We start from the raw sequence: 24750 nt of genomic DNA on the forward strand, positions 1-24750 counted from the left end.
CTTGAAGTGATGTCCCGGTGCCTGGAGGCCGTGCGGATCTGGATGGGGAGAAACTGACTCAGGCTCAACCCATCCAAGACTGAGTGGCTGTGGTTTCCGGCATCCCAATATAGTCAGATGGTGCCATCACTGACTATTGGGGACAAGTCATTGGCCCCCACGGAGAGGGTTTGCAACTTTATTTTTATTTATTTTTTATTTTATTTTGAATTTGTATACTGCCCTTCTCCCTGAGGACTCAGGGCGGTGAACAGCCAAGTAAAAACATCAAATACAAATATTTTTATATATATTATAATATAATTCCCCAGGGGGAGAGCCTTCTCTGTGGGGGCACCTGCTATCTGGAATGAGCTTCCCCCGGAGATACGGAGGATCCTGGATTTACGCACCTTCCGCTGTGCCCTCAAGACCTATTTATTTCAACAGGCTGGCCAGGCCTAACTTCCCTTTTAATTGTAACTTTTAAAATTGGTTTTAAAACAGGGGTGTTTTAAATTGTTTTGGGCCAAATTATTTAATGGGTTTTTATATTGTCTTTTAAATTTTGTAGTTTGTGTGTTTTATCTTTCTGGCTGTTCACTGTCCTGAGTCCTTCGGGAGTAGGGCGGTATATAAATCTAATAAAATGAAATGAAATGAAATGAAATGAAAATACTCTTTATAATTTTACAAAATCTACTATCTGTTATTTCCCTTTTTTTTCTATCTTCAATCCAATTATACCAGCTTGTATAAACAGTTTTAAATTTAATATTTCGGTTTTGAGATCTCCTGATTCCTCTAGATGGAATTTATAGCTAACAAAAATTCGAAAGAAAATAACATATATCAAAGAAAAGGGAATATAGCTAGTCCTCAGCTTACGACCATAATAGAGCCCCACATTTTTGTTGCTAACCGAGACATTTGTTAAGTGAATTTTGCCCCGTTTTATGACCCTTTCTGCCACAGTTGTTAAATGAATCAGTATAGTTGTTAAATTAGTGACACAGTTGTTAAGTGAATCTGACTTTGCTTGTCAGAAAGTCACAAAAGGTGATCACATAACTCCAGGACCCTGCAACTGTCATAAGTATGAGTCCGTTGCCAAGGGTCTGAATTTTGATCATGTGACAATGGAGATGCTGCAAGAGTTTTTCCAGTGCCGTTGTAACTTTGAACGGCCACTAAACAAACTGTTGTAACTCGAGGACTACCTGTACCGCTGATCAAACAATTAAATGCCTGTTGGATGGCATTTTTTTGGCATATTTCACACAAGTATATGAACAGTGAAGATGAGAATTATACCCAAGCTGACCTTCTTAATAACTAGAAACTTCTTCCATATTTTTTTAATTCTTGTATCTGATGGTGATTTACTGATAGGATTCAGTGTTTGGGAATAAGTTTTGCTTCTCTTACCAATAGCGACTAAACCTCTACCAGCCGTCTCTATAAAGTGCTAGATGCAGTTGCTGGAGTCCTTTGAAAAATTGTTACTATAATTGTGTTGTTTGTAATCAATTTAAATACAACTGGAGCCCATTAAACTATGCTAAGCTTTTGTCGAGACCTCAGTCACTTCTTGATGTTTTTGCATTTTTCAGGTTACAGTCCCAGCACACCTGACAAAGGTCAAGAGAACGCCGAGCCTCCAAGTAAGTTGGATAGGAATGCTGTAAAATATTATCCCATCATTAGTTTACCAACTTCCCCTAACCCATCCACCCACCCCACATATATGTCTGTGTCAGAGGTGGGTTTCATCAGGTTCTGACCAGTTCCGGAGAACCGGTAGCAAAAATTTTGAGTAGTTTGGAGAACCGGTAGTAAAAATTCTGACTGGCCTTGCCCCCATCTATTCTCTGCCTCCAATTCCCAGCTGATCGGGAGGAAATGGGGATTTTGCAGAATTCTTCTCCTGGAGTAGGTTGGGAATGGAGATTTTACAGTATTCTTCCCCTGCCACGCCCACCAAGCCATGTCACACCCACCAAGCCACACCCACAGAACCGGTAGTAAAAAATCCACCACTGGTCTGTGTTTATGTTTGTGTACATAGAGTTGGGCTGCACAATCATTAGAGGCTTTTTTTATTTTATTTTTAAAAGCATTTTTTCTACAACCTCTTTGGCCGAAAAAATGCTTTTAAAAGAAAAAAAAAGCCTCTGATGATCGCTCGGCTCAGCTGGAATCATCAGAGGCTTTAAAAAAAAGCCTCTGCCAATCAGGCAAGTCAGCTGGGATCGTCAGAGGCTTTTAAAAGCATTTTTTATAACCTCTTCAGCCGAAGATGCTGTAGAAAAAATGCTTTTAAAAGTAAAAAAAAAAAGTTGGCCACGCCCACTCAGTCATATTACCCCCTCCTACCAAGTCACGCCCACAGAACCAGTAGTAACAAATTTTACATTTCACCACTGCTTGGGACACTGTAACCACCATAAATATGAACCAGCTGTCAAGCATCTGAATGTAAATCATGTGATCATGGGAATTCTACAACAGTCATAAATGATTATAAGTCATTTTTTTCAATGCTGTTGTAACTTCAAACAGTCACTAAACAAACTGCTTTAATTCGAGGAGTACCTGTATTCTATGGTAAGTCCTCCGTTATGGGCATTTCTCAACTCTGAATTCTTAGCATTTGCTCTGCAAACTGGGGAACTTTTTGAATCAATATTTATACACCTGGAGAGCACCTAGACTGTCTTCTAAAGACCAAAGATACCAGTGCATCACTTTCTGTAATTATTTGGCTACAACTTTTGTTTAAATATCAGTAAATGTTCTTCACCATTTCATATTTTTCTGCAAAAAAAAGTATCTGCACCATCATTATGCTGCCAGCAAACACAAATACATGGAGAAATTTGATGCCCAAGTGCACAGAGACATCAGGAATTTGTTCTAGATGTATGAATATCCCTGCTTGTCTTTCACCATTATCTTTCTACATTTATTTTAAATTTGTACAGAACAATTATCTTTTCACATGAATTTTCACATGAAATTGAAAAGGAAATTAATTTTTCAGCTTGATAAAGAAATCTAAATGAAAAATTAGGAAAATAGGAATTACAAAATTAAATTGCAACTCATTCTGAACTTCCAGTTATTTACTTTTATTCCTGTTTATTTCTTTCCCTTTCTGTTATCCTTTTTCTTTCATTCCTTCTGTGTTTTAAGTAGTAAAAAGTACTATGTGCACAATTGTCCAAACTGAAAAGAAAGATTACCTTTCTTTTTATATCAGCTTTCCATATCAACTAAGTTAGTTGAGTTTCTGAATGAAACACTGGATATAAATGTAATAAACATTTCCTATTTATGATGATTTATATCCATGGTTATTTCCTTATGTTCTACATGTATTTACATTCCAACCTAAAAGATATCTGGTGTGATACCATCCAAAGCCAAAGTACTCTTCATAAGGTAAAGCCATGCCAGACTTAATGTAACAGAAAAACTCCGGTCTCTGTGATTAAATGTCATGAATAGTAAAACTCCCTGGTGGAGGCTGCTTTGAAGTAAAAGGGCAACATTCCTTTCATTTCTGACCAGTTTTTAGTGTCAAGAGGGCAGGATTAAAAAAACCTCTCCAGACACAAAGCTGCATTGTCTACTATTCAACGCTTCCTGGAATGGTTTTTCCACTTGATTGTTCTGTTTTCTTTAATACATTGAACAGGGTTCTTAGGGTAGCTTGTGTATGCACTTTTGAAGTTGGAGTATAAAAACGAGGAAAAAAGTCAGTACTGGGAATTATTCTACGTTGTTTATTCTAGTAAATTAACTGCAAAATCAGGTATTTGAATACTTCTAATAGTGATAATGTGATGAGTTCATTAGAAAAATAATGTGTCAGAACAAATAAATTCTTTGTAGGAACACTTAATATAAAAAACCAGAACATTTAAGTGTGGAAGTTAGATGAACCTGTTGCCCAATATTAATACTGTATCTGGTTTATCGCACAATATGTTTTTACTTTATTGGTTTTATTTTTAATCAATCATATTTTAGTTCAGTTTTTATCTCAATTAGAGGTATTTAGTCCTTGAGAATTACCCAAACCAGTGGGCATTCACATACATTGATAAAATAAGTAAATAAATAGTCATAAAATGTGGGGCTTGTCTACAAGCAAATCTGAATTTGTGAAAAAGGACTCCCAATAGAGGATGTATATGTGTTGGGCACATGAATCAAACAAACAGCTACTAACCCAAATATATCAGTATGGTAGCCCAGTATATTTGGCAACAATGCCAAATTATCATACTAGTATATCACTTTGGAGAAACGTTGGTGATACTACTTTAGAAAAGTAATATCTGGTGAAGATAAAGTCACCTTCAGTTCCTGGTGATTACATGTTTGTCACTGCCTTCTTTTAGAATGTTTTTTCAATAGCTCTGTTAAGTGAATAGTTCTGAGATCTTCTGGTGGTCTCTAATCCAAGCACCAATCAGATCTCAGCTGCTAGGGGTTGTTGTTGTTGTTTTAGATCAGGGAAGTTCAGCTATATATTACCACCTTCTTAGTGCATCCCATCTTTTCTGATCTTGAGAGAAAGGTCAGTATATGAGAAAAACGAGAATTTCTTCAAGAACAAAGGACAATTAGTAAAGTCACAGAACTTGCTCTATCAAAATAAGATTAAACAGTGAAAAGAAAGAGTAGAGGACTTGAATGTCCTACTGCCAGTTTGTAACTTAGATGCAATTTGGTCTTAAATAAAGCCCCTATATTAAAAAATTAAAAAGTTGACAACACTGGTTTTAATAAAGAAAATTAGGATCCATGAAATTAGATACATGATTTATCTTAATGTCTATGCAAGATAAATCAGGCTGGAAAATGCTGCTGTAGAGGGATAATTCTACTAACAGTGACATCACATGGAGTGCAAAGAAAGCTGGATGGATAAAGTTACATGAGATAAAATATGAGTAAAATAAAGCAAATATCAATTTTGAGTATCGCATAGGCTGTCATAATTTGAAATGGCATTGGCATACGGACAAGAGATTAGTATTATTCAAGAAAAATTCATTTTAGCTCTGGAATTCATTTTATAGGAATTACATACTATGTGAAAATTGGAAATAGTATATTACGTAAATTCAAACCCAATCAAGACCCTAATAATTGCATGCAAGTTGCAGTGATAGCACATCATCATAGTTTTGTCCAATACACCAATTTGCATTGCCTTATGTATAATATGGCAATATTATGTAAGGCTAATCATAATGTAAGCCAATTAACCTCAATAGAAGATACTGCCAAGTAGGGGATTGCAGCCAAAGATTGCCATCTGATCAGAGTGTAAAAGTGAGTTCCTTACATGAAAAGTGCACAGCAGCTCAGCTGGCAAGAGCAGTTGTAATTAAAGTCAGGCAATAAAATAAATCCATACCCAGCGAACATGTAGGTTGTCCTTCATCAAAAGGCCATACTTTATTGGTGTTTGCTTTGAAGGAAATATTTCATTTGCTGGTAATGGTTTTTCTTTTTTGGAGGTATGGAGATCTGTCTGACAAATCTTGAAACAAGATATTAACATTCTAGTCATTGTAATTTTGAAATCACTTCTATAGTAGGATGACTTGCATGCTGAGGAAAGCATGTTTCTGCCCACCCCCCCACCCCCCCAGGACCCCAATTTTTGGATTCTCCCTTGCACTTTTGCTCTTTCATTGGGATAAATATTTAATGGGTAATTTTGTAAATGTAGTTAACATCCTTAAAAACAGAGATTGATAGATATAATTTCCTCTCTGCAGAATATGGGTATATCTTTTGGGCCACCTGTGTTAAAATGCTTGGATGATGATAACGGAACCCTCACATTCAGAAAAACATTTAATATATTGTGAATGTGCATCCATTATATTATGAATGTAATGAAGCAATTTTAGATAGCTACATAAACTCAGTGTTTTCTTTCTTTTTTTAAATAGCATGTAAAACACCTATGATTAAATCATCAAATTTTGCAATCATTTCCCATCAAAATAAAGTAGGCTTAATGTTGAAACTGTAGCTCTAGCTCAAATAATTGTCTACTGGAATAATGAAATAGATTGTGAATATGCTTTTGGCTTTGTTCTTAAGAGACACTTTATGGGATCACGTGACTACTACAATAATTGCCAAGGGAAAATGACAACTCATCTACTGAAAACATCAACATTGACAGCCAGTAATAATGCTGTAAATTATTTCCACTTTGATTCTTTACCATTGGTGCCTTATCAATTGGAAGTATAATAAGAATGTAATCGTTTAACCAAAGGATGGGCAGTGTGGTCTCTTAATTTAAATTTAAATTAATCAATTTGGTATTCTGGTAGGGACATCATATTCAAATGAAATCACCATTTCCACTCAATAATCCTATTTAGCATCTTAGAATTTAGAATGCTCAGATTTATTTTAAGGGATGGCATAATAAAATTGTAGTTACAGCACTAAGGTAGTAAATATGTTTATAATTTTCGAGATGGACCATGCTTGCCAGTTTCTACAAGATGTAAATTATTTTAACCCAGTAGCTACCTTGAAAGAAACTACAAACTCCATCCTTTTCATGCATGTGACATCACAACATATGTATAAAAGGAGAAGGCTTTGCATTGTACTGCTACAACACAGCTTTCACCGTTTTGCAAGACAGTATCAGATAAATCTCAGTCACTCTCTGAAAGCTTGTCTCTGCATTATCAGCCAAAATCTGCTGACAGAGTATTAGAGCTTAATAGGATGAAAGACAATACTACAGAATGTGTGTCTATCAGTTGAAAATGATTGCTTGTTCCTTTCTTAAATTCTTAACAGGCCTATCCTGCCTCATATAACAAATCTTATAGTAGTTTGAAGTTCAGATAAGGGCAAATGCATGCAGCTTCTTTCTTGTTTACAACCCATTTCCTATTTGGTCTTCAGAGTTAAAGTAATTTGATTTGCTCTCAATACTGATTTTCACTTTATGGAGATTTCTTGATTAGCATTCTGTTGACTTGCACAATTATAAAATATTTTTCTGATCTACAATTGTAATAAAAAACTTTGTATGTATGATAAAATATAATTACCCGTGTTCTATTTTTAAAGTAAATATATTCAAAATAAAATCCACAATTACTTTTGGAAAAACAAAAAATAATTCACTTCTTGCTTCTTATTTTTTGTTTATCCCGTGTGTTTCCTGATTTGAATTCTTATCTTGAAAAAGATGCGGGGGGAGAGGAGGGGGAGAAAAAATAGTTAGGATTAAAGGAACTAATAATTTGAAGAGAAAAGTATCTTGAATTATAGGATGCATAGTCCGTTTCTTTTCTCTAGTTATTTCAGATTCAACATTCCTAAATGCTGATAACTTTTTGCCTTTGCTTTTTATAGGTTTTTCTTCTGAAACAGTAACAGTAGCTGATGTCCCTCATTGTGAACCAGTTGAAGAAACTCCACTGCCCCCTCCGTCCCATTCATTTTCTACAGTTTTTGATGAAGACAAGCCAATTGCTAGCAGTGGGACTTACAACCTAGACTTCGATAGCATTGAAGTTGTAGATTCCTCACAAGCTGTGGATCCAAGCTCCCTGGACACAAAAAGTCGGGATTCCAAGTCACATGTTAGAAGAAAATCCACAGATTCTGTTCCAGTTTCTAGATCTACATTATCTCGTTCCCTTAGCTTGCAAGCTGGAGAATTTGATGGAGCCTCTTTTCCTGGGACTAACGAGACAGCAGGTTCTGCAACAGATACTTTTAGTGCTGGTTCAAGCAGTGCTTCTAGTACTCTTAAGCGCACAAAAAAACCTAGGCCAGCTTCCTTAAAGAAAAAACAATTAGCAAAAAAATCCTTGGATGTTTCTCCAGTAGAAGAACCAGGAATATCAGACCTCAAGCAAGATTCTGCTGCCTCAAGTGACGAAAAAGTTTCTGAAGAAACTTTGGAGCCCACTGAACCTGACTGTACCAACCAACAGCACCAAAGCACTGTCAATAAAGACGAGGCCACTCCTGTACTAGAGACATTGAGTCCATTTGATCCAAACAACTCAGAAGAAATTCCTGTATCAGGAGATAGCAAAGTACAGAACTCTCCGCTTGCCAACAAGAAAACTATTTCTCTTACCACAACACCAGAAGCTGTGGAGGTGACACCATCAGACACTGGGGGACAAGAAGATCCTCCAGTGAAAAGCTTAGCAGTCAGATTGGAATTCGATTACTCTGAGGAAAAAGGAAGTGGTGAGGAACAGACAGAGAGTTCTTTTCTGCCCAAAAAAGTGGGGAAAAAGCCTGGGGCCAAAATGCCTCTCAGAAGGCCAAAGACTAAAAAGACTGGAGAGAAACTTGACAATACTCCCACAAGCCCAACCAAAACTCCTTCTGAACCCAGTGAGATTCCTGCCTCCAAGGGCTCATATACTTTTGATATTGACAAATGGGATGACCCCAACTTCAATCCTTTCTCTTCCACTTGCAAAATGCAAGACTCTCCAAAACTTCCTCAGCAAACCACCACAACTTACAGTTTTGATCCAGAAATCTCTGAGGATTCTCTCGATCCATTCAAGCCTTCCCCAAAAGTTGCCAGTACTCCCACACAACCTCCAGCATCCTTTGAGATTTCAGCTAATGTCAATGAAATTAATGGATCAGAAGGAGATGGCCTAAATAAACCTGCAAAAAAGAAGAAGACGCCACTCAAGACGTAAGTCAACATGTAGAAAAGTGTGTGTGCAGTACTCTAAAAAAGTTCTCTGACAAATCTTTGCAAGCTCCCTTAAATTTCTGTGTTGGTGCTATGTTTGTTGTATACGTTTGCTGTAGTACATCCTACTCTACTGAATAATTACTGCATATTACTGCAGCTGGAATTAAATTATTTTCGTTTTGGCTCTCAGGTGTACTAGGACTTCAAACCTTTTTTTAATCCTCAGCATTTAGAAAGTAAGCTTTAATTTTGCTGAATGTATGATGTGGTCTTTTGCTTCAGAATTTAAGAATCTTGCTGATCCCTAGGATGTGAGATTTAAAACATTTGACAAAAGTTTTTTCTGTTTCAAAGACTGAGAAGCAATCTGACCCTCATTTTAAAAGGAATGTATTTTGGAAAAATGTAGGGTTTCTTACCACATTCCATCATAACATGGAAAAGTCTTCAAGGTTGTTTTTTTAACATAAAATGTAAATATACTTTATAATACAAGTGATCAGTTTAATTCAGTCAAATAATAACACACTCATGTCGGGATTAAGAGACTACTCTGCAAAGTGTTTATCATGAGGTTATAGTTTATACAGAGTTCAAAATGACAGAAGCTATTCAGATGCTTAAAAGATGCTTCAGTGTATTTTAGTCCATTATAGTGGCTGGTTTGCGAACAAGCCACAAATGCTACTGAAGTGAGTTTAGTTTCTTTGTGTGTGTGAGGGAGAGAGAGAGTTGGGCAAATAAATAAATTTGTTTAATAAATAAATATGAAATAAATATTTTTACTTTCTAAAAGTAGATTCTGAATAAGAGAAAGGACTTGGAAGACATAGTTTCCCTTCAGCTATTCAGCGCTGTTGATTTATTAAAACTCGTGTTTTGTCGTCTTATGATTAAAATTGGTTGTGAGAATGGGGAACTAGACAACATATACCTTACAAATTGTATTGCTTGCTATGAATTTCAGCCATAGTTAACTCTGCATTTCTTGTATGTGGTAATTCACCCATAAACAAATTTTTCCAGGAGATAAAATTAATAATTTTCAATTGCTTTGTATTCTTGAAAAATATATTGCTTAACTTTTCCATAAAAGATTCCTTTTTCTTTTTCTTTTAAGGCTAATCTACACAGGTAGTCCTCGATTTATGACCACAATTGAGCCCAAAATTTGTGTTGTTAAATGAGACGTTAAGTGAGTTTTCCCCTATTTTATGACCTTCCTTGCCACAGTTGTTAAGCGAATATGGCTCCCCACTGACCGCTTATCAGAATGTCCCAAAAGGTGATCACATGACCATGGGACACTGCAGTCACCATAAATATGCATCAGTTGTGAAGCTTCTCAGTTTTGATCATGTTACCATGGGGATGCTGTAGCAGTTGCAAATATGAAAAATGGTCATGTCACTTTTCTCAGTGCCACTGTAACTGCAAACAGTCACTAAACAAACTGTTGTAAATTGAGGACTACCTGTATTGAACTTGTTATTTATGCCCATAGTTTGGGGATAAGATGGGGTGGTACTTTGTTGTTGATGATGATTAATATAATTTGGTGTAAGTCACCTCTGACAGAGAGCCTGTTTGGTGTAGTGTTTAAGGAACCAGGCTATAAACCAGGAAACCATGAGTTCTAGTCCTGTTTTAGGCACAAAGCCAGCTGAGTGATCCTGGGCCAGTTACTCTCTAGGCCTAGGACGCTGACAATGGCAAACCTTTTATGAAATCGTGTCAAAAAAATTGAAGGGACTTGTCCAGGCAGTTGAGTCAACACTGATCTGAAGGTGTGAATGTACACACTTCTAATTATATCCTGTGATATTTTTAAAATGACATACTGATTTCCTTAAGCATCACTTTTTCAAAACACTAATTCATATAGTTTTTAACTTTTGAAAATATTGTTACAGTTTTTCTGTGTAGAGCTTTAGATTTTTTCTAAAAATTATTCAATGTAAATGTTTATTTGGATTGATTTGGATTAATGGAAAGTAACATTAGTAGATACTAACCATCAGCAGTAGATTGGTTGTAACTTAGCACACATTCAGAGCTAAAATATAAGCTCTGAAGTAAATGAAATAAACATACACTTGTATACCCATGTCACTTAGGTTCAAAAGTATGGTAACACAATGATTAGAATGCAGTTCTGCAGGTTAATTCACTGCTTAATCCAGGAGTTCGATTCTGAATGGCTCAAGGTTGACTCAGCCTTCCATCCTTCCGAGGTCAGTAAAATGAGGAGCCAGCTTGTTGGGGGCAATATGCTGACTCTGTAAACTGCTTAGAGAGGGCTGTAAAACACTGTGAAGCGGTATATAAGTCTAAGTCAGTGCTTCTCAACCTTCCTAATGCCACGACCCTTTAATACAGTTCCTCATGTTGTGGTGACCCCCAACCATAAAATTATTCCTAAAACCGTTGAAAATATGTGTTTTCTGATGGTCTTAGGCGACCCCTGTGAAAGGGTCATTCGACCCCCAAAGGGGTTGCGACCCACAGGTTGAGAACCACTGGTCTAAGTGCTATTACTATTGCTACATTTAATTTAAAAAAATAGTTCTCCTTCCAGTTAAAAACAAAAAAGAATTTTAAAGAAATTACCAGATAAATTGGATATCTGAAAATAAATATAAACCCAGCTTTCAAATTATGGGTTAACAGTGGAACAATAAAACAGGATTATCAAATTAGGCATAAATAGTGTTATTTTTATTTCCTTATTAATTTCCGCTTATCGTAGTATTTTGGAATGATTCTGTGATATTCTGTTTACAGTTAGCTGCAGATGAATGTACTTAAATTCATGCAACAAATTAGCCATGAAATAATAAGCAATTACTTTTTATACTCTAGGACCTAGGTTATAATTGAAAGAATGAAATATGTTTATAAATCCCTGACTAACATCAGTGAGGCCTCAAATGGGATTCAGCACTAAAGCATTTAGAAACATTTTTATGTTCATAAAAAGTGAAAATATAAAATCAGAACAATACTCTTTTATTTGGAGAGGAAACAGGAAACAAAACTGCTCCTCCCTCTTCTTTTTGAATATCCAGTTGAATCCTTTGGATGGAAACATGCTGGAATACGGTCACTAGATTCTGCAAGAAAAACTTGCAGTCTTAAATATTTAACATGTATTAATTTATAAATATGAAATAACATTTAAATAATTTAAATTCCACGTAGAATTAACTGAGAATGTAATTGAGCAGAAAAAGTTCAGTTGTCAGTATTTAGGACTCCATTTATTTTGGGGGGGTATGTTGATTGATTTTGTTGAAATGGAGAATAAAAATTTACTGTAAGTTTTTAAAAATATGAGGCATGCTTCCTAAAGCAAGGGAAGGTTCTCCTTCTCTTTTTTATATATTTCATTAATATATATTTTGCCATTTTCCATTACCACTGCAAAACAATATAGACAGATTCCTGTTTAGCTACATCAAGGATGCAACCTCATGGATACCTTAGATCAGTATTTTCAAACTTAGCAACTTTAAGATGCATAGACTTTGACTCCTGGAATTCCCCAAGCAGCATGATCCCTCTGGCAGGAGAAAAATGGGGTTGGAGAATCTATCTTGGCCTGTCAGCAGCTTTTCAGTTCCATTGATTGTGGTATTATTCTGGACCAGTTTAGGGGTTAGGGAAGAGGGATACAATGCTACAATGGTTCCTGTCAGTTCCAGTCAGTGTTGACAGGAAGGGGAGACATGACCCAATATCCCTTCCATAAGGATTGTCTCAGTCCTCTCCCCCCACTCCTCCTGAACTTCTACATCAAACCTTTGGGTAAGGTTATACATTAAACTATACATTAAACTATGGAGAAAGAACAGGCTTGAACTCAGTCTTAGCAAAGCTGAGTGGTTTTAGGTTGAAGACCCCTCCCCCTGAATCTGTAGCGCCTTCTGGACTCATGACTTTTCTTCAAACAGTAGGTGGTAGCTGCAGCTAGGAGAGCCTATGCATCATTTCACCATATGTCCCAATTGTACCCTTTCCTAGATTGAAGCATTTCTCACTGTCATTCATGTTGAGGCTATCTCTCAAATGGATTACACCAATGTGTTTTACATGTGGCCGCCCATAAATAACACCTAGGATCTGTAACTGATACAGAATATGGTAGCATGGGCAGCTATGTACCTTGGTGAGTACCAGCACCTTGGTATACCCCTCCTCTACCAAAACTGCACTGGTCCCCATAGCTTCTGGAGGAAATTCAACATGTTGGTTACCACCTATAAAATCCTTCATGGCATGGGGCAAGGTTATTTTGCAGGACCACCCTGTCCACCCCTGTAAATCCATTAGGGTGTGTAGACTTTAGCTCCCATCTGATAAAAAATGCCAGCTGACAGGACCCAGGAAGTGTGTCTGTGATGGAATGGAGCTGCAGAAGGAGGGTTTCTTTCCCAGAGAACAAAGAGACTGAGGAGCTTCAAGTCTTTGGTATGCAAGAAGAAAGAGAAGAAGGTGGATTGTCTCCACAGCAATTCACAGAGTATAACTAGTAGTTATGCTGGTAATTTTTTTTTTTTAATTTGATTTATATGCCGCCCTTCTCCGGAGACTCAGGGCGGCTTACAATGCCTTAAGCAATAGCCTTCATACTTTTGTATATTTATACAAAGTCAGTTTATTGCCCCCACAAACTGGGTCCTCATTTCACCTACCTTAGAAAGGATGGAAGGCTGAGTCAACCTTGAGCCTTGGAGAGATTCGAACCAGCAGTAAATTGCAGGCAGCTGTGTTAATAACAGGGTGCGTAACCACTGTACTATCGAGGCTCTAATTGCTAGTCAATTGCTAGTCAATTGCTAAAGCAATTGGTAATTGCTTTAGTCTGTCAAGATTTTTGCCTAAAGGCAAATACAGTAAGGAAACTACAGGCAGTCCCTGACCACAATAGAGTCCAAAATTTTTGTTTGTAAGCGATACATTTCGAAAGTGAATTTTGCTCCATTTTACGGCCTTTCCTGCCACCGTTGTTAAGTGAATCTGTACAGTGGTTAAATTAGGGACACAGTTAAGTGAATTTGGCTTCTCCATTGACTTTCTCGTCAGAAGGTCGCAAAAGATGATCACATGCCCCCGGGACACTGCAGCTGTCATAAATATGAGTCCGTTGCTAAGTGTCTGAATTTTGATCACATGATGATGGGGATTCTGCAATGGTCATATGTGTGAAAAATGGTCATAATTCACTTCTTTCAGTGCCATTGTAACTTTGGTCGCTAAAAAATTGTTGTAAATTGAGGACTACCTGTACTCAGTAATAACTCCACGTGTTGTTCTTGACTCGTGAACACACTCCTTCCTGAGATTTATTTTGCCCAGAGCCTACTACAATTTTGTAAATCCTTAAAGCATGGGACTGGGACTGGGACTGGGCGGTTCAGTGTCCTATCAATGTGATTATGTGTTTTATGTGGTCTGAGTTAGATTGTTCTTGGCACCATTGTGTTATTATTTTTAAGCATCTTATATTTTTGTGTGTTGGCTTTTTAATCCTATTTTTTTTTCCCACTCGCAATTGTGAGATGGATGGCTATATAAACCATTGTGTGGTAAACTAATAAAAGAATTGTGTCCAATATTTAGACACATGTCCATTTTTAAAAACAACAGAAACATGGGGTGTGATTCCCCCCCCCCACAACATAATAAATGGAATTTCTCCTTTGTGTCAGTGAGTTCCTTCTGTCTTGTCTCTCTCTTTTGTCTTACTTGTCTTAGGATGGTTGAAGATGTGATGTCTGTATGTTCTCTGTTGTAAGTAACTTTTAACCCTAAACATACCTATTATCAGCAGAAATGCCTAATGGTGTATTTTTCTGTCTACATGTTTGTGTATTGTTTTGTCTTGCTTCAGTCTTGCTTAGTTGTTTATTTTTACAAGTTTGTTTGCAGTAATATCCAGTAATGTAGGTCATGATGCCTATATGCAATAAGATTATTTTGACTTTCATCAACATTATTTTGAGTGGGGAAAAAAGGCTGATCAGTACATAAAGTTGAGCAAAACTATTTCTTGATCAATCTAGCATCTGTCTATCTGTCTAATGTTGTCCAGTTGAAGTATATGTTTAATTTAATTTTAATTTAATTAATCATATTTCTATGCCGCCCAACTTCCAAGGGACTCTTCATCCCATGTTATTTGGAATGCCAATGTACTTGGCAGATATACCTTTGCAATTAAGCCTTCAGGTGGCAATTTCTATTCTCACTTTCCATGTCATTCTCCATGCCTGCTTGAGAGGCATGCATGCATCATAAAGTCTGGTTCCCGGGAGATGAAACATGAAGCCATAACAGCACCATTTCTCTTTTGATTATACGGTTTAGCATGGGTTTGGCAACATTTCACAGTGTTATAGATGAAAACAACTCTTTTCCGTTGATAATACACTTGTTAATGCAACATTTGTTGTTGTAATTTATTTTCTAAATAAGATATGGCTAGCCAGCACGTTTCTCCATGTGTTTAGCAATTGGTTAAGATACAGGTAGTCCTTGACTTACAAATAGTTGCTTAGTGACCCAAACAAACCTATCGGGGGGGTACATACATGTATGAAGTTACAAAATCAGATGACCTGGATTTGATGTTCTAATGGTCAGCCCTCACTGCAGCCTTGTGACTGCACTAGGTACTCCAGCAGCTGGACTGCATTTATGGCCATTAGCAACATCCTGTGGTCACGTGACTGCATTTTACAACAGCTGAAAACTGGCATTTGTTTTCAGCAATACTGCGTTCTTCATGAACTATTGGTTCACTTAACGACCAAGGTTTTGCTTAACCACTGTAACAATCATAGTGAGTTGCTGAACGACCATTGCAAAAAAGTGTTGTAAAATTGGGTGGGCCATGTGACTGATTTATTTTATGATTGTTATGAGTTATGAACATGACAAAGGGGCTCCATTTTGGTTGTAACTCAAGGATTACCTGTACTGATATATTTTATATAAATCAACTCATTTTTGCTTTGGCTTCTTTGTTTGTATTTTGCCATCTCAGAAATTAGTTGAGACATAGCTATAATACTTGAAAATCTTATTCTCATGCAATTGCTTCCCACCAAAACATAATATCAATAACTTTTAGCTAAGTTTATTTCACCCGCTCTGTTTCTGATACAAAGCATTTCTTTCTTTAAGATCTCATTATATAGTTCTTTTTCCACCTGAAATTTGAATCTACCTTAGAAGTCCCCAAGCAGTGAGGGATGGTAGTCTTTTGGGAATATTATGAGAGTATATGATGGGACAGTCAGATAATGGCTGCCATGAGAAAGTTGTCTATTCACAAAATGGCCATCCAATTTCCCAAATGAATGTTGCTGTGCATGCTCAGCATATTTCTTGCTACCTTGCAACTGATTTTTGTTCTTTCTTTGAACTCTTGAGCTTATTTGCCAAGCAAAAAACACAATTGCGGCAACCCATCATTTTTATTTTCTAAAACAATCTAATCTGGAGTCATTCTTGGAAATACAGTTTTAAAGGCCTGGGTATTTTTTTCAATGTGCCAGTTTCCTCTGTATTTGTTAATATTAAGATCACTACTATCATCAATGGCATCATTTTTTTTTTCCAAAAAATTAAGTTTAGGGAAATAAGAAAGAGCAAGAAACTAATTAATTATCTATTGGCACATTGATGCCTATACATTTTTTATATCCTATTCAAATATTTTAATGCTTTGGAGTATAAATATTTATAGTATAACCTAAAGAAAACAAAAAGGATATGGATACCAGCAAATGATACATACTTATTATAAGATTTACTAAATTCTCCAGCAGTATTGTTAACTGCAAACTTGCAGCTAGTGAGAGAAGATAAGATCAAGACGTGAAACCTTGTCCCATATCTGCCTTGCTTAAATTGTGTGGTCTTGTTCATCGGTATTTTACATGCATTTTGTTCCTTTGTCATTTGTTTGGCAGTTGAAGTAGGATACCTGAGATGATAGTTTGGTAGATAAAATTGAAGACATTTTCACAACACTTACGTATCAGTAGCTATGTTGGTGTTGCATTTGATGAGCAGTGATATCCTGATAGATCTCAGGGCAAGAACTTATCCTGATCAAGATTCTTATTTACTGAATTATGTTATGTTGGCCATTCTCCAGGAGCACTGTAACCATTTTGTTATTTTCAATGGTACCCACATCTATATCTCATTGTCTGGATTGACTTTTTACCTTAATATAAAACTCAGTTTAATTGAATTCTTGTAATTATCTTATGCTTGATTTTTAATTTGGCAAAGACTGAGTCTAAGAGTGCATGATAAGCAAAGGACATAGCATGCTCTTCTTTGATGTTTATATGCTAAGTTTCTGAAACAGGCAATCTTCATCATAATCTATTCATTAGCTGTTTCTTGTTATGTCATTTTTATTGATTGGCCATTCTCAAGAGTTTCCATTTTCTTTCCAGTGACACTTTTAGGGTGAAAAAGTCACCAAAAAGATCTCCATTGTCTGATGCACCTTCACAGGTAAGGAGCTTCAACAAGCTTTTTTTTAAGTGTGTGTGTGTGTATATATGTATATGTGTATATATATATGTGTGTGTGTGTGTATGTGTGTGTGTGTGTGTATATATATACATATATATATATATTAATTATCCACTTTCTCAAATCTTACAAAAGAAAGGCAGCTCAGGTGACTAGATTGGAAATAATATTTCCACAGTTAATATTATAGAGCCAGCACAACAAAGGGAGAATAAATAATCAGAAAAGGAGGCATCAAATGGGCAAGCATCAAGTAAATGTTAGATGACATTCAACTAATGTTTAGGAGGATTTTAAAATCCCCCCCACACACTTTTTTTTTAAAAGAAATGTTGAAATTGTTTAAGCCTTCATTGAAATTTGAAACTGATCTTATTTCTTTTTTTGTTGAGCACACAATGATTTTTTGGCTGCATGTGATGCAATCTGTACTACCACAAGAGGTGATAATGTTCAACGCTATAGCAATAGTTATCTAGAATTATTGGCTGAACTCCAAGGCTCAGTCCCAGTCTGAGGTTCTTATAAACTAAAATGTTTTTTTTTTAATTTTGCAATAAAATCTATGTAACCTAATCATTAGGGAACTAGGACTAATAAAATGTTAAAAAGACATGATTTAATCAATCATTAGACCTATACTACTTAAGGCAATGATCTTCAGATCTCTGAAATAGATCAAATGTCATCCTTCTACAATTTTAAAATGAAGATCCCAAGACCTGGTTATGAATTAAAATAACTGAAGAGTTCCAGAACTTAGGCAGAGTAGTAGTAAAGTAGTTCTTCTCCTGCACTGACAACTATTTACATTTAGTCAAATTCTTAAGAAGAAAGCAAAAGAGAGCTGGATCTATGAAAGAAGATAATTGCTTCTTTCTTTGTAGCACAATAATTTTTTAACCTTTATTTTCTTCTTAGGAATCTACGGCACTGCCTACTACTGAAACCCCCTCTGTTGTATCCACTGTGGTACATGCAACAGATGAGGAAAAACTGGCATCTTCTGTGGGTAATCAGAAATGGACTTGTATGACAGTGGATCTCGATAATGATAAACAGGATTATCCTCAGCCATCAGATCTTTCATCATTTGTAAATGAAACAAAGTTCAGCTCCCCTACAGAAGGTAAACTGGGAAAAGAAGATAGAATCGCTGTTTTATTTATTTGAGGAGGGAAATGTTGGCCCAGAATAACGAAAAACAAAGGATATCATTGCTATCATAATATACTTACTGGTCCATTTAATTAGACTTTATTTATTTATTTATTTATTTATTTATTTATTTATTTATTTATTTTATTTATTTATTTTATTTAATTTATTTAATTTATTGGCCATCCATCTTGCCATAGGGTAACTCTGGGCGGCTTACAGTAATAAAATATGTCTATACATATACAATTAAAACAAAAATAATTAAAATTAGACATTAAAACCTAAGGACACATGTGGAGGAGGGGGTGGAGTGAGGGGAAGTGGGATTTATTATTACTTGATCAACCACCTCCACAGTGCTGTTCCCCTACTGGAGCCCAAATCCAACTGGCAAAGTCATGTCTTTAGGGGGTTTGGGGCCAACCTCACATCAGGGGTCAAGATGTTCCAGAGAGCAGAAAAGGCTCTTCTGGACCCCACCAGGTAGAATAATCAGGTGGACAGTACCCTCAGCATGCCTCCTTTGCCAGCACAAGTGGAACGGCCCAATCCCAGTGGGGTGAGATGGTCCCTCAAATTAGCTTTATCTTGATTATATTAAAACACTTTTTTTGTGCCAAGACTCTTTAGAAATGGTCCAAAAAATTCTGAAGTCAATAGTTAATTCTAATTGCTATAAATGGAAATAATACCACATGTTACATTTCTGTGCACTATTGCATCCTTGTGGAGTGCCCACATTCAAATTCTATTTTTGATCTTATTGCTACATTAAATGGCTCTGCTGTTGATAAAACCCTAGTAAGTGTCATTTGTTAGAAACCATTAAAAACAACTATTCCAACAGGAAAGAAAGGAAAAGGAGCCTGCTAGAGTAAGGACAGGTTTGTTTTATTTACTAGAGGGGCGGGGCAGTTAAACATGTGATATTTCACTTTCATAATTGAACTGCATGATTTATTTTGAATATGTAGAGCTTATTTCTTAATCTGGGATGAAGTTGTGTTTGGTGTGGTCTCAACACATCACAAAGATTCAGGTTGGAAAAAGTTAGTATTCAGAAGATTGGAAATATATTTTATCTTTGGGTTACCACCACTCAGTATATACATCCTAATGGGCATGTAATCAAGAGAGACTATGCATAAAAAGAGCTACTTCTCAATATTTATTGACTTTGTGATACTTTTATTGGGGTAATCATTACAATAAATGAATCAACTCAGAACTTTTACCTTTCACCACATCTCATTGTCAACAAATGCTATCTTCATGCAGCATTATGGATATAACTAGCAATGATGCTAATTTGATTTATTTATCTAATCATCATCCACTAGATTCTCGGTAATTTAATTTAGTGTTACATTGACAATTTTAACTTATCAACCAAGAGTCTTTTGAGTTAAGCAGGCTATAAAAACTGATATAAGTAAAAAAAAAAAATCAAAGAAATTTGAAATAATAACTCTCCTCCCTACCATTAAAAGAATATTGAAATAATTCAAATTAATAATTCAATGCCTGGTGGAAAAGGAGTGTCTTCAATATTTTGAGGGGAATGCCAAAAGCAAGATTCTAGGTACACTCTATCAATCTATTCATAATGTTATAGTCACTACTAAGAAAGTACATGTTCTCTTTACTATCAGAGAAGATAGGACCATAAGTATAATAATTGTATAATACTGCATAGACAGTAAGCATTTTGTGACCAAATAGCATAACATATTTGCATTTTCTCTGAGATCAACATTTCTGCCATTTTTTATTTCTTATATAGGTTAAAATGTTTCCTTAAGTCTAATGGTTCTGTTTTGCTCTTACTTCCTACAGTCCCAGCGAACTCTTTGGCTTTAGGGTACATCTAGGAGAAGAAGTGCCAGGTAGTAGTAAAAAAACAATGAAGAGCATTTAAAATAATCATATGAAAAGCATTGAACTTCCTAATAGAACATTAATTTTAACAATGACTTAACCTACAAGAACCAAGTATCTTGAGGAAAAAGATAATTTCTGACTAAGGATTAAATATAGTGAGAGATTTTAGATGGGATTTTTGTGAAGGTACTAGTTAAAGGACAACCACCTAATATTTAAAGAAAATAGTATACTTTCTTGAAGGAACCATCCTATTAGAATTGTAATTTCTATCTGAGGCTAGCACATTATGGTTCAATACCTACTTATTTATGAGTCACAGAGTGACCTCAGTCTAATCACCTTTGTATAGATATACAGTTGCAAGAAAAAGTATGTGAACCCCTTGGGATTACGTGGAGTTTTGCATGAATTGGTCATAAAATGTGCTCTGAACTTCATCTAAATCACAACAATAGAAAAACACAGTCTGCTTAAAATAATACTACACAAACATTAGATGTTGCCATGGTTTAATTGACATAACATGTAAACATTCACAGTGCAGGGAGGAAAAAGTATGTGAGCCCCTAGCCTAATGACTTCTCCAAGAGCTAATTGGAGCCAGGAGTGAGCCAACCTTGACTCCAATCAGTGTGATGATATTGGATGTGTTGCTGACAGCTGTCCTGCCCTTTAAAAACACACACCAGTTTTGGGTTTACTGGTTTCAAGAAGCACTGTCTGATGTGAACCATGCCTCGCAGAAAAGAGCTCTCAGAAGGCCTACGATCAAGAATTGTTGACTTGCATGAAGTTGGAAAGGGTTACAAAAGTATCTCCAAAAGCCTTGATGTTCACGTGTCCACAGTAAGACAGACTGTCTACAAATGGAGAAAGTTTAGCACTGTTGCTACTCTCCCTAGGCATGGTCATCCTGTAAAAATGACTGCAAGAGCACAGCGCAGAATGCTTCATGAGGTAAAGAAGAATCCTAGAGTGTCAGCTAAAGACCTACAGAAATCTCTGGCACATGCTAACATTTTTGTTGACACATCTACAATAAGGAAAACATTAAACAAGAATGGAGTACATGGGAGGACACCACGGAGGAAGCCATTGCTGTCCAAAAAAAAAATTGCAGCACATTTGAAGTTTGCAAAAGAGCACCTGGATGTTCCACAGCACTACTGGCAAAATATACTGTGGACAGATGAAACCAAAATTGAGTTGTTTGGGAAGAACACACAACACTATGTGTGGAGAAAAAAAGGCACAGCACACCAACATCAAAACCTCATCCCCACTGTAAAACATGGCGGAGGGAGCATCATGGTTTGGGGCTGCTTTGCTGCCACAGGGCCTGGACGGATTGTTGTCATTGATGGGAAAATGAATTCCAGAGTTTATCAAGACATTTTGAAGGAAAACGTACGACCATCTGTCTGCCAATTGAAGCTCCGCAGAGGATGGGTGATGCAACAGGACAATGACCCAAAGCATACAAGTAATTGAACAAAAAAAAATGGCTTCAACAGCACAGAATACGCCTTCTGGAGTGGCCCAGTCAGAGTCCTGACCTCAACCCTATTGAAATGCTGTGGCATGACCTTAAGAGAGCGATTCACACCAGACATCCCAAGAATATTGCTATACTGAAACAGTTTTGTGAAGAGGAGTGGTCAAAAAGTACTCCAGATCGTTGTGCAGGTCTGATCTGCAACTACAGGAAACGTTTGGTTGAGGTTATTGCTGCCAAAGGAGGGTCAACCAGTTATTAAGTCCAAAGGTTCACATAATTTTTCCTCCCTGCACTGTGAATATTTACATGTTATGTTCAATTAAACCATGGCAACATCTAATGTTAGTAGTATTATTTTAAGCAGACTATGTTTTTCTATTGTTGTGACTTAGATGAAGTTCAGAGCACATTTTATGACCAATTCATGCAAAACTCCATGTAATCCCAAGGGGTTCACATACTTTTTCTTGCAACTGTACTTGCCATAGCAGCTTATTGTAGGAATAATATTGCAACAAGAAAAAAGGAATATGTATTCTATATTGAACTTCCTGAAAACAGGCTGGAATAAAAATGAAATAAATAAAGTGCGGTAGCTATAGAACTTAAGTAAATATTGCAATGTTTAAACAAGATTTGCAGTCAAAGATACATCATTATATTGGTAACATAGGATTTAAGGACAATGCAGGCTGGCATTTAACCTCAATATAAATACTAATTTGTCTAAGGGTTACTTGTGGCTCAGATTGCCTATTAATTATGGTAGTGTTTCCTCTGTGGAGGTTTTTTAAACATAATCATTTCTTCCCCCTGGAATTTCCTATGGGCTTCATTTGGAGACTTCAGAGTAATTAAAGCATTCTGAGAATTTGCACTACTTTTTCCTGTTAGCTGAATACTGAGATAAGGAAGAATGCCAATTAGCAAAGGAAGAAGCTCAAGGTGACTATGTTATAATTAAATATTGAAACTAACACCCAAATATCTCAGAGGTCCTGTTTATACCTTTGCTAATTCATTAGAATTCTTTCTTGTCTTGCTCCTCAATATAATTTATCATTTCAGTTGTGAAATATACATATAATTTTGTTCTGAATTGCTAACTTGTATAATATTTGGGAATGTCGAGGGTTAAACAGTTATCGGCCCTAGTTTTTAAAACTCAGTTGTATTTATGGTAAAAATTTCAGTAAAATTTTGGAGAACAGAAAGTAATACAAGCTTCATATGCATATGATCAATTTTTCCCACCTTGAAGCTATGCAGGTTTTCTGGATATCAGTTCCCATGATCCTCAATCAGCTGCTCTCAGTTATCAGGTGGGAAAGACCAGGTCCACAAATGAAGGTCCAATCAAACTGAATTATTGCTGTATAGAAATGATCTCAAACGTTAGCACATGCTTGAAGTTAGAAAAGGGTACACAGATTTCAAGGATGGGTTATTCATGTGATTGTGACTATGTAGGGATTCTAGGTTGATCCTTCTTTTAACTCACCTCCAGCTTCTGCCATTTTTTCTTCTACACAGTGGATATATAGGTTGTAGTGAAACACATTTGGAGCCCCTCCCCCAATTTTCCAGGCTGGAAAAACTTGTCTTTTCCAATAAACATTGCCAGTAGAAATTCTATTTTATAAAAATTGTGTGTGAGCAAATTACTTCAGAATTTGCTTGTTTTTAATTAATTTTCATTTTAAATTCATTTTTATCGTTAATTTTATTATTCCATTACTATTAGGAATATGTCCATATGTTTGGAAGAGCAGATTTTGTTTTTGTTTTTAAGTTGACTTAAATAATAGAAATATAATAGTCAGCAACAATTGGTGTAAGATAATTAATTGATACTATGTTTGCATTTAAAAGTTCCAGAAATATTTCATCTGGCATATTAAAAGCGAATTAAAGAATTGTGCATTTTCATACTAACAAATGCCACAACTAACACATTTTTCTGTGATTGTGGCAGGATTTGCTTATAGCATTCTTTTAATTAACCAATGTAGTTTTATGGCAGAATATGTAGAAATGTTACACAAACAGAATCATTCAGAGCTTTATAGGCTAATATATTTCTCTCCTTTCTACATATAAACCACACATAGAAGGATTTATCATCTTATCCATAGAATATTCTCCCTCAATAAAAGAGAATGAGGAATTGATGATACTTGAAAAGTAAACTTTAATTAAAATCCCAAGTATTTTATTGTAATCACTAGTGATTAAATACATGGTTGGGGTAAAAATCATAAGGAGTAAGATTAGATTTATTCTGAATTCATAAAATAACTGCCATAAAACATTACATAATACAAATGTAATAATGATTTCAATTTGTTCTTTTCATATCTTTTTAAAAATGAAGACATTTCTTACCTCCATGACACTTTTCATTTTAAACAGAGAGGACATATGATTTCAGCTAAATATATTTCCAAACAATGATTTAAACTGGTTGAAACCATTTATATATGTACATGGTCCACTGCCTCATAGGACTCTACCTTTGCCGGAAAATGAGCTCTTTTCCTATCTTGTAAATGTTTTATTTTCAACTACCGCTACTTAGCATCCAGGCTTGTTCATGACAATTCAAAGTAGAAAAATGGGAATATAATTTCTATCAAAAACCAGACACATAACTGGAGGGTTTAACCTTTCCCCAGGTTTTTTGGGGGGAGGAATAAGATATTTGTTAGTTAGTTAGTAGGGCAGACAAGTACTTTTGTATGGAAGAAAGAAGTTGGGTAGAATGATCTCATAGAAAGAGATATCAAGGGCAGGGTAACATTTGAGCGTTGTCTCCTTTTGCCCTCTGAATCCTCACCAGGCTCATTTCCTGTTCAAATGTTCAGTAACAGCTGAAGCTGCCTAGATTTCTCCTGCCATAAACCACTGATCCGACACTTGCTGCTGAATA

At 36.0% G+C, this 24750-nt stretch overlaps 1 protein-coding gene across 4 annotated transcripts in view; it reads left to right on the top strand.

Moving 5' to 3' along the window:
• The window catches only part of TACC2 (transforming acidic coiled-coil containing protein 2), a 151180-nt gene that overhangs the window by 100165 nt on the left and 26265 nt on the right, over window positions 1-24750 (top strand). For 3 of the 4 annotated variants that reach the window (XM_070946349.1, XM_070946350.1, XM_070946352.1), the window contains 4 exons: window positions 1593-1643; window positions 7399-8716; window positions 17197-17257; window positions 18200-18407. In XM_070946349.1, the coding sequence (XP_070802450.1) occupies window positions 1593-1643; window positions 7399-8716; window positions 17197-17257; window positions 18200-18407 (1638 nt within the window). Of the gene's footprint in view, window positions 1-1592; window positions 1644-7398; window positions 8717-17196; window positions 17258-18199; window positions 18408-20275; window positions 20326-22715; window positions 22767-24750 lie in introns of those variants that run through there. The other variant, XM_070946351.1, reaches the window with a different exon arrangement.

Source organism: Pituophis catenifer, unplaced genomic scaffold (genome assembly GCF_029215685.1).
Source record: "Pituophis catenifer annectens isolate HBS135680 unplaced genomic scaffold, rPitCat1.0.hap2 SCAF_6, whole genome shotgun sequence".
Lineage (NCBI taxonomy): Eukaryota > Metazoa > Chordata > Lepidosauria > Squamata > Colubridae > Pituophis > Pituophis catenifer.